The following is a 15,321-nucleotide window of genomic DNA, read 5'->3' as shown; positions in this document are numbered from 1 at the left end:
GGTGTAGAGGGTGTGAGAGAAACCAGTGATGGACTAAGTCTGGGGGGGGTGATTTGAAGAGCTTAAGAGTTTAATTCAGGTATTTTGGAGGAAGGACAACAAAAACCCAAAACGTCATTTGGAGAAGCTGACACTGAGCATCCTTCAGTGGATGGAAAGCACTGGATGGTAGAGATGCTTCTGTCTCCTGTGCTCTGCTTCAGAGCTGTCCTACAAGATTTCCTGGTTGTGGCTGCTCCCACCTATTGCCTCTGGCAGTGGGACGAAAGTGTTGAGTCCAAAATGCTGCCTAAAGATGTTATCTTTTGCAAGAAATTTCAAATGGGTTACTGCTAACGTGGAAAGATTTTGGGAAGGCACCTGTACAATTGCTCTTGAAAACAAAACAAGATTGATTTTAAGCAAACTTTAAACAATTTATTTTTAATTACTCTTACTCATCTTTTTCATTAAACCATTAAACTGAGGGAGTCAGTCTCGTGAATCGCCTCATCAGGCTGCGGCTGGGGACTTCCTTGGTGTCCTCAGCAGGGTGAGTTTTTGTCTTCAACATAATGCAGTCGTGCCACTGCGAGTAGACGAGCGTGTGAGTGTCAGATCTCTTCACTTTGAACTCGTACAACCTGCCAGGCAGCAGGTGGTTGATTACACATGGGTTGGAGATGACTTCCTGGGTCCGACCGTATCCTGGTTCTGTTTGACTGTCATCTGTCACCAGCTTGATCTCCAGCTGCCATCGTTCAAGGTGTGACTCTTGGCTTTCAGTGAACCACTTGAGCTGGGCCCAGGTCTGGCATGCAAACGACTCTACCCGATCAAAAATCGGCGGCTTCTTTGTATAGAGAGAAAAAGTAATGGGAGGGTGTAGAGCACCTCCAAGATGAATCTGTGACACCAAACTATGCTTGACATGGAGCTTCCTTGGCTCTTCCAAGGAAATGAGCTTATTGAAAAACATGGAGAGCTTGAACACTCTTTTTATATTCAAGTCCCACCCGGAGAGGAAAGCTTTCATGTCACAGTTCTGTACATAATGGCTCAGCTCCTTCCGACCTCGTTCCAGCTGTTCCAACAGCTCAGTTAAAAGTGCCAGCTGGATTTCAGTCTGTTTTTTTCCCACATTCTTGATCTTCTGGAGTTGACAGGGGTTTGCTATTTGCAAGATGTCAGCAAAAATCATCATATTGTTCTGGTCTCTCACACACACGTGTCTGGGCTCAAACTTCAAGTAAAAGTAACACTTCTTCAGAAGATGAACTTTGTTCCAGTGGTACTGGAGGTGGTGGGGGTTCAGGTCAGAGCGCAGGAAATCCAGAATAATGTTTTTGTTTCTCAGGTACTGCTCCACACTGGCACTGTCATCCTGTTGTTCTCTGGGTGTGGTACTGTCCAAAGTAGTTTCAGTCTCATGCAAAACTTTAGCCATGGTTCCAAAGCTTGGGTGCTGTGTAGGAAAGCAACAATACTAACATTGAGAACCAAAGGAAAAGCAGCTGTGAGAAAGTACAATCATGGCTGTGACTCTTCTCTCTTAATTAAAGCTTAGCTTATAAAGAACTGTCAGACTAGATGTAGTTCCAGAGGAATTTTCCTTTATACGTGTCTGGTTTCTAATGTTTTGTATCCTCTACTTATATGTGTTCCAACTGGTCTCCCTCTACCCACCCTTGAGAGGTTCTACCTCTACTTAATAGATTCACTGACAGGAACTATTCTCTGATACACTCTGCCTAAATTTCTCCCTATCTTATTATCTTGTTTCATTCTAATTAGCTGTCTTTGTACTCCTGTAAGCAATTTCTTACCATTCTTCTGCCTCTCTGGAGATGCCTATTTTTCTCTTTGTAATCTGTCAGGCTGTTGAGGTTTGAGGCCCATCTTCTCAGCCAGTTCCTACAGCTACATAATCATGTTGGTGATTCAAATTAACCCTCTGCCCCCATGTGAGCTGGAATAAAGCAGGCAGAACAACACAATCCACTGAGTGCCACCTCATAACAGCTTCCAAGAGAAACTACAGAGTTTTCCTTGCTTCTACCTTCACCAGTGGATTGACAGTCATAACCTGACAGTGTTTTCTGTGATGTGCTCCTTTCCCCTTCTTTGGGTTTACTTTGCATCATCTCAGATCATGAGGTCTACTTGCTTTTCTGCAATGTTCAGCATGAGAATTCCACACATGTAAAGCACCTGTAAACAGGTGGCAGTTTGCTGTGGGGGTGTTTGAGCACTGGTTCTTGCAGTACCACTTCTGCTGGCTTCATCTTAGCTGTTTATAGGGGCCTGGAGTGACAGGACAAGGGGGAATGGCCTCAAACTGACAAGAGGGCAGGGTTGGATTGGATATTAGGAAGAAATTCATACTTGTGAGGGTGATGAAGCTCTGGCACAGTGTGCCCAGAGAAGCTGTGGCTGCCCCATCCCTGGAAGTGTTCAAGGCCAGGTTGGATGGGGCTTAGAGCAACCAGGTCTAGTGGAAGGTGTCCCTGCCCATGGCAGGAGGTTGGAATGCAATGAGCTTTAAGGTCCTTTCCAACTCAAACCATTCTGGGATGATTTTGTACTTCATTTACTGGCAAAGATGGGCCCTGGCTGACGGTGCCATCTGTGCCAAGGTGGAAGGTGTGTTTCTCTGTTGTGCTTTAGCTGAAGTGCCTGTGGCTCACACAGCTTATATACCACAAACAGCAATTAGCTAAATAAATGCCTGTGTCCCTGTTGTCAGTGATACTGTAATGAGAACCCAGACTGATATTTGATTTTCACAAGATGAATGCACTTGATTTGAAAACAAAATAAATACAGTATTCTGAAACTAAGATCTAATCAAGATATCTTAATTCTTACATGCCCTGTGGAAGCTAGATTTTGAGATGTACTTAACAAAGCCATTTTTCTTGGCCTCATTTTCCCTAAATTCATAACAGAGCTAATAACACTTCCTCATAGGAATTCCAAGCATTTGTAAACCTTTCAGCTGTCTGGCCCTGAGCTGCACCACAGTTTATAGTAAGTCACTCATTTGCAACTTTATCTTCCAAGAGAGCTGTCAACCAAAAGAAAAACAAGCTGTATTTCCTTTTCACATTTTTCTTTGCACAAAAAAACCCGACCTAAACCCAAGCAGTGCCAGCTCCCAGCATCGTGCATGAAGCAGCAGGACCAGCACATGTGCCAGGTGACATTCCCCATTCTTGGAGGGATTTGGCTCTGCTGAGCAATGTGTTTGCCCACAGACCGAGCTGTCATTGTGCTTGTTTTCCCTTGCTTTTCTCCATGTTTTTACATCCCTTTTTTCTCCTCCTGCCAGGGAGGGCTGGCTGTATTCCCTGCACTGCTGCTCTGTTTGGAGCCAGGGGGGCTGCATCACCCAAGGAGGGGGCTCTGTGTTCACCCAGGCCACGCTTTGGAGAAGCTGCAGGGACACCCAAGGGCTGTCCCCTCAGTCTCTGGCCCACCTTGGCAGATCCCAGGAGCTGTGTCCAGGCAGTTCTCATACCCCGGGAGCTGTGTCCAGGTGCTCCTCAGATCCCAGGAGCTGTGTCCAGGTGCTCCTCACACCCCGGGAGCGGCGTCCAGGTGCTCCTCAGATCCCAGGAGCTGTGTCCAGGTGCTCCTCACACCCCGGGAGCGGTGTCCAGGCAGTTCTCACACCCCGGGAGCTGTGTCCAGGTGCTCCTCACACCCCGGGAGCGGTGTCCAGGTGCTCCTCAGATCCCAGGAGCTGTGTCCAGGTGCTCCTCACACCCTGGGAGCTGTGTCCAGGCAGTTCTCACACCCCGGGAGCTGTGTCCAGGTGCTCCTCAGACCCCGGGAGCTGTGTCCAGGTGCTCCTCACACCCCGGGAGCTGTGTCCAGGTGCTCCTCACACCCCGGGAGCTGTGTCCAGGTGCTCCTCAGACCCTGGGAGCTGTGTCCAGGTACGGCACTCCCGGCGCGGCCCGGCCCGGCCCGGCCGGATCCCTCCCCGGCCCGGCCCGGCCCCGCAGGCCGCGGCCGTTGCCACGGCAACCCCTCGGCCCGGGGAGGTGCGGCCGAACCAGGACAACGCCTGGAATCGTTTGGGTTGGAGAGACCTTAAGGCTCATCCCGTTCCACGCCCCAGCCGTGGCAGCGATGGCAGTAAACCTCAGTCGTCTCCTTCCCAGGCGCTTTCTCCCCGCCCGGGTCACCCGTACCTTCGGAGGCTTCAGGCTCGGTGACACCGGGGGTCCTGGGCAGGGCGGGTCTGCTCTGCCCGTGCAGCGAGAGTGTCTGTGGCGTCTGCGGAGCCGTGACACAGGGCAGCACCACGGCACTCGGTGCCCGCATCTTCATCACAATGGGACGGTGGGACCAGGGAAGGTGGAATGTAGCATGATGGAATCCATGAAATCATAGGTTCATGGAATGGCTTGGTCTGGAAGATCATCTTGTTCCATGCCCTGCCATGGGCAGGGACACCTTCCACTAAACCAGGCTGCTCCAAGCCCTGTCCAAACTGGCCTTGGACACTTCCAGGGATGGGGCAGCCACAGCTTCTCTGGACACACTGAGCCAGGGCCTGCCCACCCTCATAGGGAAGAATTTCTTCCTAATATCTCAATCTCAAATAAAATCCTCTGGGCTTTATGACATTGCTACAAATTGGGGCTTATTTGCTTTTTGGGGGAGGATCTTGGAAAGTCCATCTGAGGCCAGGCACTTAATTCTCCACAGTGAGACTGAAGCTGTTACTCAGTGTCAAGAGTTTTGTTAAACTCATAATCCTTATGAAAACAGCTGTGCTGAAATAAGATATAAAATGCTCCATTAAGTGCAGTGAACTTCCTTGTGGAAAGGAAGGGGTTTTCCTGCTCTGTTTTCCTATGGGACCTGGCTGCCCAGTCAGCTGCTACTGTGGAGAAGAGAGTGGCTTGTCTGGTTCACGGTGGCAAGCTCCATACCACAACTGGTGAACTCATCAGCAAACTGATCAAGCCTCTGGGCTGAAGGTGCCTTCATACTCCTTGCTATTAAATCTTTGGGTCAGGGCTTAGCCTCAACGCTGTCTGGTGTGCTCAGCTGGAGCATCTCCACTGAGATTTTTTAATTGAATAACAGGCAGGATCCATAATACCAGCCCTGAGCTCCTGCTTGAACATCAAGGGAGGAGGTGATGTGTCATTTTAAGAAATCAATGCATCTTCTCAAGGCAGCCAGAGCTTACCCTTTCATTTTACAGCTGCCAAGAGATTAACTATACAACTGTCAGGTATGATCCTCAAAACAGACAAGGGATATAACAAATACAAGTGAAAGCAGGTTGGTAGCCATGTTTGGGGAGGAAGGCCAGCAAAGATTAGTATTTAATAATTACACAAAGTTTCCGTGGGAAACGAATGTTCGTGCTCATGTCATGGGTCTCAGTCCTGTTGTTTGGATTGTGTGTGCTGGGAAATGGAGCTGTCCTTTCCAATCAGCCTTGGTGGCCTGAGGGTATGAGAAGAGTCCTGTGGAGGTCCAGCTTACCTTGCCTTCTGTTTCAGCTGGGCCCTGTGCCAGATGCCCAAGGAGGAATAATGGAATCACAGAATCACAGGATGGATGGGTCTGGAAGGGACCTTACTTATCATCTTGTTCCACCTGAGCAGTTTCTATGAGCACAGCCCAGTGCATGTTTAAAATGGGGTTTATGGCTGGAGTTGCGCAGAGACTTGCACTGAGCTTTCTTGTGCTTCTATTGCCATAAATACTAGCCTGAATCCCAACTTTAGCATGGAAAAATGGAATCCCTTTGGCTACCCCTACCCTGAGCTGCTGGCCAAGCTGCTTAATTGGTTTTAGGGACAGGAGAATAACTCTGCTTAGAGTCTGCAGCTGAAATTTTAGTGCTTTCCATCACTTTGCATCAGGGATCAATTGAACTGTAGGATTTTATAGCATTCTATGAATCTCTTTGAATTAATACAAATACAAATGTGTTTGAAGCCTCCAACACCATGTAACCCTTTGCCCCTCTCATCAGCCAAGCTGTCTCTGTGACAGAACTGACAGCTTCTGTCACTCTGTCACTCTGCCTGTCCTGTCCACAGCATCAAAATAAAGAACTTGTTAGTCCTGTCTGAGATCAAGATATAAGAACACAATTGATTTTCTTCCTTCTTCTCATTAGTGAGCTCTGATACTTAATAAAACATATATTTCCACACTCAGGGTAAGCAAAACATCCAGATAATGCCTGTCAGAGAAGGCTGGGAGCAGGGATTAATCTTTATGGAAAATCAATATCTGGAACAGAAAAATTGGCAGAACCCAAATTAAAAGTCGCTGGCAATTTCTGTCTTCATATTTCACATCTTCTGTATTTCTGAAAAAGAGATTCGCTGTAAAGGCAACAACCACAGAGGCAGGGGGGAGGGTGGACTTTGTGCCATTTCTGCTGTTTCCAGGTGGTACCTGGCAGGTGGAGATGGGTGCCAGGTTTGGGCAGCACCTGGTTCAAGGCAATCCCTGTCCCAGGACAGAGGGCTGTGCAGCACTGACCTTTCTGTGAGAGGTTGTGTCCCAATGGCAGCACTGCCATTAAAGTCTCCCAACAGCCAGGTGCCTGAGTTATACCTGCAACCCCAGATAGTACCCATCCTTCATGATATTCACCTGGCTGCGTGGAAGCAGGATTTTCAGAGTAACATAAAGGCTGCAGCCCCCATCATCACAAGAGTATGACTGATTTACTCACTGCTTGCTCCCAGTTTCACTGGTGCCTCAGATACTTGAAATAAATTATACATTCCAAATATATTCTAACTCTAAATCACAGCCACACATCAGTGAACTCGTGGCGTTTGTCAGACTCTGATTCAGAGGCTCACTTTGAGAAGGAAGAGGAATTGAAGTTTTTTAAGGAACCTGGGGGAAGAAGGGAGGGAGGGAATTGCTCTCGTGGGATGCAAAAGCCCCAGCTGGACCAGGAAGGAGTTAATTGTGTCTCCGAGGCAGCAATTAACTCCAGCTCATTACACCCGTTAATGGCACCCGAGGAGGGAGCCCCAAAACCTGGACATGCCAGAGTTCATAGTGGCTGTTTGCATACAGCAAATCAATAAATTTGGGGATTTGGAAGCTGGTTTGGGACAAAAATCTTGTCTGGTCTGAGCCTTGCGATCACACTGGGCTGAGAACCTCGGATTTCCTCAGAAGCAGTTGCCTCCTAGGCTCTTCTTTCCTCCCCTGCTGATGGATGGACGGCCCAAACAAGTCTTGGCACCAAAGGGGACCCCTGGGGTGGACACCCCCTCCTGTCTCCAGCGGTGACATTAATTTAAGCACCCGACACGTGTGGACATGACTTGAGAGCCCGTCTGAGCCGCAGGCTGCAACAGCACTGGTTTATTGATGATCTTGCTCAGGGAGATGGAGCAGGGTCAGGGGAGCTCCTTTATCTTGCTGGAAGCTCATCAAAAGCCCATTCGGATCTCCTTGTGCTATGCTGAGCTTTGCAAGACAGGCGTCCTTGAGTGTAAGTTCAAGGCAGGTTGTCCTGTCCCAGATCTCTTGCTGGCAGCTCATCCCAGCAGCGATTGTGCTTCCCCTTTTTCCAGGAAACTTCCCAAGGGGGTCACGTTTCCTAGGATGCGGGAGAGCAAAGACAAGAAGTGAGAAGCTTGCTGAGCCTGCAGCTTTGTTCCCTGGTCACTGCTCGGGGCTGTGCCTACTGGGGAGCACAGATGGGATAATGCCGGGGTGCAGCACACCTGGGAAGCTGGATGTCTGCTCTCCCCAGGGAATGGGGCATGGACACAGCTCAGGGCTCGAGCATTGATCCCTCTGGGAACGCAGTGACCGGCACAGCCGCAGAGCAGGGCAGGCAGAGCTGCCCTGCTGTGATTTATCACCCGGCTGGGTTTGTGCTCCCTCCCATCTGTCTGTGCTTCCATTTCCCATGGATAAATCAGCCTGAAGCGTTTGATCCCACTATAGCCTACAAGCAAGGGGGACTGCAAACTGCCAGGGTAGGAGCAAGAACAGGGGCTTTTATTTTCTGAATGTTACAGTGGTTTGAGGAACATTTGTCTGTGTGAATAGCCAGGACTGGGACATGTTTGTGCCACTAGGAGGGATTGAGGCTCACAGAGAGATAAGAACCTGCTTGGGTTTGTGGAGAAGGGGAGGTGAGCTCTGCACAACAGGTTTGGTGCCCTCACTGATTCCCAGAAAGCTTTTTTTTGTGGGGGGTGGAGGCACACAACCACAAGACACAGGCCCTTCCTGGGTTAAACAGGAGTGACTGTGGGGCTGGATCTGTGTGGAGGGAGCAGAATCAGAGCTTGGAGTGATGTTGAGCTTTGCTGCTGCTCACAGGGATGCTCTCCCCGGGGCCTCATCCAGCCTTGACACTGGGGCACAGGCTGTGGTACCCCATGGCTGTGGTCTGGAGGGTCGATCCAGGGGGGCTGGAGGGGCTGCAGCACAGGCCCAGAGCAGGGGGTTCCTCTGGGAATTCTGACAGCCCCTGGGTCCAGCAGCAGGACAGAAGGGTGAAGTCATGCCCGTGTCATCCCATCCATCTCTGCTGCTTTCAGGCTGGTCCCGGGGGAAGTGCAGCTTTTGGCAGCTCTAAGTGGGGATGGAGGCGGATGCAATTCTGGAGAATAAGATTCCCTTGCAAAACCTGTAAAATAAAAAAAAATTAAAGTTCTTGGCTGAGAAGCTTGTTTAGAGATCTTATCTCTGGCAGAGGAAATAATTCTTAATTCCTTCCCTTGCTGCTGCCTCCCAGCAAGTTCTGGGTCCCCAGAGGGGCGACAGGCCATCAGCTCTGTCAGGAAACAAACTGGGGAAGCAGCTTTTGTTCACGGAACTGAGACTGACCCAAAGTGGCTCTGGGCAAAGCTGCTGCTGCTGCCACGTGCAGTCCCTACTGTGGGGAGAGGCAGGTGGGGTGTGCGTGGGGTGGGCAGACTGCACAATGCATTTGAGACAGATTGCAGACAAAAATTACATTTTTGAAGCCTTGGGTGGAATCAGGAGGTGGTTGGGATGATGCTGCTCCCCCTGCTCCTTCTCCTGGGTCCCCTGGGCAGGACTGCTGAGGCTCTGCAGAAGGAGGGAGGGGGGCCAAGGCCATTCCACACGCACTGAGGGCTGCACTGCTCCTGTCTGAGCTGGTGAGCTGCTGGGACATTGTGCGCAATGGGAGGAAAGCTTGGTGCCATCCATGGCCTTGTGTGCCGTGCGGCAGAGCACTGGGGCTGGGCTGTCCGAGCACCCTTATGACTGTCCTGCCATCGAACAGGGGGACAGAGGGTGAGGAGGGTCCAGGCTTCTGCCTCACAGTGGGTCAGTGGGGAGAGCAGAGTCCCTGCTCGCTCAGCTTTTGTCCCTTGTGTTCATTGTCACCTCCGCCTGCACCGAGATCCTCCTCTGAGTCATCTCCCAGCTCAATGGAGTGTGTGGGCTTAGTGCAGCTTTAGCTGTTCATCCTCTGCTGCGCTGGAGCCTGACATGGGCAAGTGAAGCAATTCATCAGTGCGGGGATGAGGCAAATGAATGTCCTTTGCCAATACAATGGACCTTGCTCTCCTCCCACCAGCTCCAGCAGCAGCTGGTGTCGCTCTGGCCCAATGAGAGCTGCTGAAGTGGCTGCTGCATGAGGAGCTCAAGAGATCTTAAAAGAAATATGGACTTACGTTTTGTGATGAATGACTTACTGCTTCAGCTGTAAAACACAGCCTCTGAGGAGAGTGGGCTCTTGAAAATGTTTCTGTCTGCAAGCAGAGAGAGGGAGAGCAAGGCCATGGCTGCAGCACCTCACCTCTACTCTGAGGTTTAATCCCTCCAGATGAGGCTGCTGCTGGAGCTCAGGACTGTGACTGGCCTCACAGCTGTGGTGGCTGCCAGGGCTGTCCCTCCCTATTCCACACTGGCCCTGCTGCCTGGCCGTGGCCTATGCCACGTGCAGTTCTACCCCAGCACATGTCCCACTCCCAGTCTCCAAGGAGCACAGGGCTGGTGGCTCCTGGGGGACTCTGTCAGCTGTCAAATACTTGAAGCACCTTTGTGGAGTTCAGCAAACCTCTTTGCATGTGAAAGCAGGTCTCCAGAGAGCAAATCCAGAGTGAAACATCTCTCCTGGTGACTGACATCAACTTCCTCATTAATGGTGTTTTCAGCTCTGCTGTGCAGTCACCTGCCCTTTTACTGGCTCCTCACCTGCAGCACACTTGAGAGGTGAGCCAGGCTCCAACCCCAAGCTCCTGCTGGGGTTCAGTTTCACCCCATTAGCAAGGGCTGAGCCGGGAGTCAGGGGCCATGGGGATTATTGAGCACGTTTTGTGTCCGGCACAGAGAAGAGTGAGATGCCATGAGCCTGGGGGCAGCATGATCCTTGTCACCAGTGTAGCTTAAACCAGGGGGAAGCTACAAGAGCAGAAGTGTTCTTGGAGGTGCTGCAGCATTTGTGACAGAACTTTTGGGGGTGACTGCATTTAGTGGGGAACAGCAGTGTAGCACAGCAGGTCTCTGCAGCTGCACTTGTCACCAAGACAGGGACAGTCTCGGGGCTTGTCCCACACTGGAGGCCAGTGTGACTGGAGCCAGTGCAGCCCCTTCGTTGCTGCAGGCTCTGGGCAGGACTGGGGGGGATGTCTGAGCACACCGGGCCGCCCCTCGCAGCGGGTGCTGTGCAGGCAGTGCCCGGGATAACCCAGCAGGAAGCGGGAAGAAACACAGCTTGGGGCCCCCTTGCCAGCCAAGTGAGCGGGGCCGCTCTGCTCCCTCGGCATCGCTCCGGCTGTGATCAGCCAGCCGCCCTGCGGCCCCACTGAGCTGAAAACATCCATTTTAGGTGCCTGTCGGCAGCGATTAAGGAGCACAATGCTGACGGCCGTGCGGGGGGAGCCCACGGCCACGCGGCCGGCGGTGCTGGGGCTGCCGCAGCGGGAGCCGAGCGGAGGGCTGGCTGCCCAGCACGTCCCAGCGCGGGCGCTGCGGCTGCCGCGGGTCGTGCCAGGCTCCGGGGCTGTTACACAAGGGCTGGAGAGCGGCGGAGCACGGCCCCGGGTGCCGGCGCATCGTGTGTCCCACGCCAGCCCGGGGTGGCCCCAGGATGCTGGACACCTGCGGACATCACACAGAGGAAATGTGTCACACTTCCCCTGGCTGCAGGATGCGACTCAGCCTCGTGATGATTTTCGTATGGTAGATGGCAGTCGTAGCACTGGAGGCTCCCAATTTGGTCATCTGGGATTTGGGGCAGAGGATCTGTGTAATGAGAGAAACTGTGGCTACTCGAGTGGCAGTTCCGCTGGGCATTTTCCTTGTGGGGTTTGCAGGCACCTTCAGAGAGGACAGCCAGCTAGGTGAGGGGCTGCTTGTCCTTTCTGGCTCCTGAACCATGGGGTTGCCAACTTGTGGCTAGATGGAGAGGAAGGGGCAGGATGGGGAGGTGTTTCTGTACAGACGCCAAGCTTACCTGTTCCACTAATCACAATGTCCTGCTTGGTGTCTGCATCAAGAACAGGGTTAATCCTAATCCAGAGCAAGGATAAAGGGCCACAAGTGCCACATGCCAGGGAGCCACGTTCTGGTTGGCACTGGCTGGGGTGCCTTGGTTTAGTGACCTAAGCCCCGAGGTCAGGCCAGCTAGCCCAGTTCCAGCTGGGGCTTAGCTGGACCTGTCCTCCAGCATGAAGCTAGAGCTGCTTAGGGCCTTGGTCAGCCCACTGCTGCCAGCACAGCTAAGGACAAAGACACAGAACTCACATTTCAAGTTGGGTGTGGCTTTTCAACCCCATCAAATACCTTTATTCACACAAACGTCCCTTAATTTACAAAGCCTCTGCCATTCATACACATCAGGGGATCCACAGTGTTCAAAGAACTTAAATAGAATGTTTCATAACAACCCAAGTAAACCAAGTACAAAAAAATATTTATATAAAGTTGTTCACACATAGGTCCTAGATTACCGGCTTCTGTGCAAAACAAAAAAAAAAAAACAAACAAAAAAAAAAAAAAAAAAAAAAAAAACCAAAAAAACACAGATTCATTTACTAATATTATCTTTAGTTTGGAGTCTGGGTTTAAACCTTCTGCTCTTGCTAGCTCAGCACAGGAGCTGTGGGGAGAGCCCTCAGCAGGGCTGGGGCAGGGTACCCCTGTCCTGGGGCTCACACAGAACTCTGCTGGTGTGGTAGTAAAGAAGCTCACTCTGCAAAGCTGCTGTTTTCTTCTGCATGAGTGAGCTGAATGCCCATGCAGGCCTGGGCAGCTGCTGTGGAGGGAACAGGTGCCAGGCTGGGGACATCAGCCACTCCATGTGGCCCCTGTGAACTCTTCAGCAGCCTAGACACACCCCCAGGGCTAAAAGCATTTGGGCAGGCTGCAGAAAAATGATCTGGCAGATCACAGCTGGAAGAGAACAGCTCCCTGCACGTCCCTTCCAGTTACACCCACCACCCCAGACACCCTGAAGTGTGAAATGCTTGTGAACTTGAAGGGCCCACATGCTTGAAGTGCCTGTAACCAGCTGAGGAGCACAGGAGCCACTGGCACAACTCTTCCCAGTGGCACGAGCATTGGCTGCATCCCAGTGCAAAGGAAATGGAGGGTTCTGCTTTTCCCAGTGCTGATGGGATGGGGGCTGTGAAGAGTGGAGAGCACAGCACTGAGTTCCTCTCACCCATCCCATTCCAGCATTGCCAAAAAGGGGGACCAGGAGCACCCTTGCCCTGGGCAGCTGTAGTGTGAGGCTTTGGGCAGCACAGGCCTGGAGGAAGGAAGGAAAGCAGCAGCGTGTTTCCCTGTTCTCCTGACCTGCAGAAAGCCCAAGGAAACAAATCCAAGTTTGTGCCCTGTAGCAGCTGCCCTGTGATGCTTGGCAGGCTTAAACCCAGACTCGTACTGCATACAGAGGAGACAGACACTGCACACACAGAGGATTTCCACAATGATGGTAATGCTTGTTTTACATCTTATTGCTCCAGAAAGGCTCTGGGAGCCTGTGATATGTGAAGGAGCTAGGTCCTGAGGAGTAAAGGAAGATGACAGGGGTAACTCTTTATCTGTCACTAGCACTGCTGAATCTCAAACACAGCAGCAAAGGGATATAGGGGAGCTAATCTAACCCCTCTAGGCTAGAGCCACCTCTGCCTTCCTCCCCATGGACCAAAGCTGGCTGGGAGATCCCCATGACACCTGCATGAGGCCAGTGGTGTCTGCCTTTCTGCAGGCTGGTGCAGATAACACGTTTCCCAATCCTCCTGAGGCTTGGCTTGTTCCCCCCCCCCCCCCCCCATCCCTCTTGTAAACAGCAAAATCAGAAGTAAACAGTTTCATACAATCACTCCTCTGGTGTGGGCACCAGCTGAGGCCACACAGAGAGTTCTGCAAGGGGACCTTGGCTCCCCCCACACTAACCAGTTACCCCCAGCACCTGGATGCTCAGCTTCACTGCAGCCAGGAAGAGAGGAAGAGACAGACAGCATGGCCCTGGGCTGGGAAATGGGCCCGGTGCTGTGCTAATAAACTTGGATATTCCCAGTGCTGCATCCTAGTGCCAAACATCCACAGCAGGGGAAGAAGTTTGGCCTGCAGGAGCTGGGCTGGTGAGGCCCAACAGACCCACCTGGGAAGAGAAGCCTAAACATTCTCCATCCCACAGCATACACAGGTTTGAGCTGTTCCTTGTTCCCACCTTGTTCTAGAGGAATGCTGGTCTGGGCCAAAGTAACTGAAGGAGAGATGTGGGGAGCTGTAAACACAAGGCAGGTTCCTGTATAGTCTGGGGAGCTGAGCACAAACAGCAGCAAAATCAGAGAAAAATGCTGTTGAAAGGACAAACTAATCAGGGAAACATCCACATTGGCCAAAGGCTAGCAGCCCTAGGACTCCTCCTTGGAAGTGTTTGCTAAATCCTAAGTAAGGCACTACGGTCTAGCTCACTAACATCAAGCTGCTTGAAAAACACATCTGCAATGCAAAAGCTGAGGTGGAGACATGTGGTTTGAAGATGGCCTGAAACAGCAGTGGACCAAGAGGGCTGACTCTCCAAGGGCATGCTGGACTCTGTCTTGTCCTGAGAAGAACAGGGCAATCCACTCACTGCCTTCCAGCATCACCTCCTGCCCCTTACTGCACCCATTCAGGCCAGGGTTCAGTTGGAACAGCTGTAAGGAACAAAGGCTCTGCCAGGTGGAGGAAGCATAGTCCAGCGATCAGCAATCTAACACTGCACTTGTGAGCTAAATGGTTCACTCTCCCCTTCCCGTGGGATGCAGCACAGGAAGCTGCAGGAATCCCACCCAGCTGCAGCCCATAGAAGCATCCCTAGGGACAAACACAAGCACAGTGTGAGAAGGGCTTGGCAGTGCATTTGTGCTGTCCAAACCTTCACAAGTCACCAACAGCCAGTCTAGAGCCTCCTGGTCCTCCTAAGAAGGACCAGGCCTTCCTGCAGCTACAGCTTTAGCTTTGTGTCCTGGAAATGATGGAAGAGAAGAAAGAAGCCCCTTCATCCTTTCCCTGCTCTGCCCGAGCCCAGCTGAATTTCCTCTATTTCCTGTGAGAATTTCCTATGTTCATTCCTGTGAGGTCAGCATAGTACACTGAGGAGACAGACAGAGGTGCTGCCAGTTAGGAATCTTCCAGTGATGACAGAGGAAAGCTGCAGGCAAGGAGCAGATCCCACAGCCAGGGATGAGGGGGCCAGAGGGACCTTCTCCTGCCTGTGGCCACAATCAACTCCAGACAGAGCACCCTGGCAGCTCAGGAGTGATGCTGGGTCAGACCAGCCCACTTCCCAAACCACTGCTGGGTGACTTTACCTGCTGAGAAACATTTTAGGTGGTTCAGAAGCTGCAGGGTAGAGAAGAGGTGGTGCTTTACATTGTATTTACAGTGAGCAAAGTCTAAAGATCATCAACACAGGGCAGCCCCAGAATAGGAGTTTTGCTTTAAGTATAGGCAAGGAAATTGAGTGTTAACTGCTCAGCCTGAGGTTCCAATCTCCTGACCTGAGCTGTACTGTACTGTAACCCACCCTGAACAGCAGCATTGTCTTTTTTTTTTTTTTCCTGGAGATCATTAACTAGCAGGGGAAAGTGTCCTGTGGGAGGCTAGAACGCAGCCCACGACCCATTAAGGCCAAACCTCCTTCTCTCCACAGCATTGTTCCTATTGAATGAAGTTTGGCATTAAATGGATCAGAGCAGTGGACTGCTTTCTGTTTCTCCTGTACTCAAATAATGTCAACCTGAAAATGAACTCAGCAGCACCTCAGTTGCCTCTGAATAAAAAGACAGTAACAAAGATGATCATGAAATCCAGCTTGGGAAGACCTGCTTTGCCAAATGGCTTTCC

At 51.4% G+C, this 15,321-nt stretch overlaps 1 protein-coding gene across 1 annotated transcript; it reads right to left on the bottom strand.

Annotated features, from left to right (window-relative positions):
* Positions 1-457: 457 nt before the first annotated feature.
* On the bottom strand, positions 458-1,426 carry FNDC11 (fibronectin type III domain containing 11). Its single transcript, XM_062504794.1, has one exon. The coding sequence runs from the start codon at positions 1,424-1,426 to the stop codon at positions 458-460; it is 969 nt and encodes a 322-aa protein (XP_062360778.1).
* Between the last annotated feature and the right edge of the window lie 13,895 nt (positions 1,427-15,321).

This window comes from Cinclus cinclus, chromosome 18 (genome assembly GCF_963662255.1).
Source record: "Cinclus cinclus chromosome 18, bCinCin1.1, whole genome shotgun sequence".
NCBI lineage: Eukaryota > Metazoa > Chordata > Aves > Passeriformes > Cinclidae > Cinclus > Cinclus cinclus.
Note: the sequence above shows the minus strand (reverse complement) of the source record. Positions and strands in the feature narration are given on the sequence as shown.

Excerpts from the sequence above, each read along its gene's own strand:
- FNDC11 (XM_062504794.1), bottom strand. The coding sequence starts at position 1,426 with ATGGCTAAAGTTTTGCATGAGACTGAAACTACTTTGGACAGTACCACA.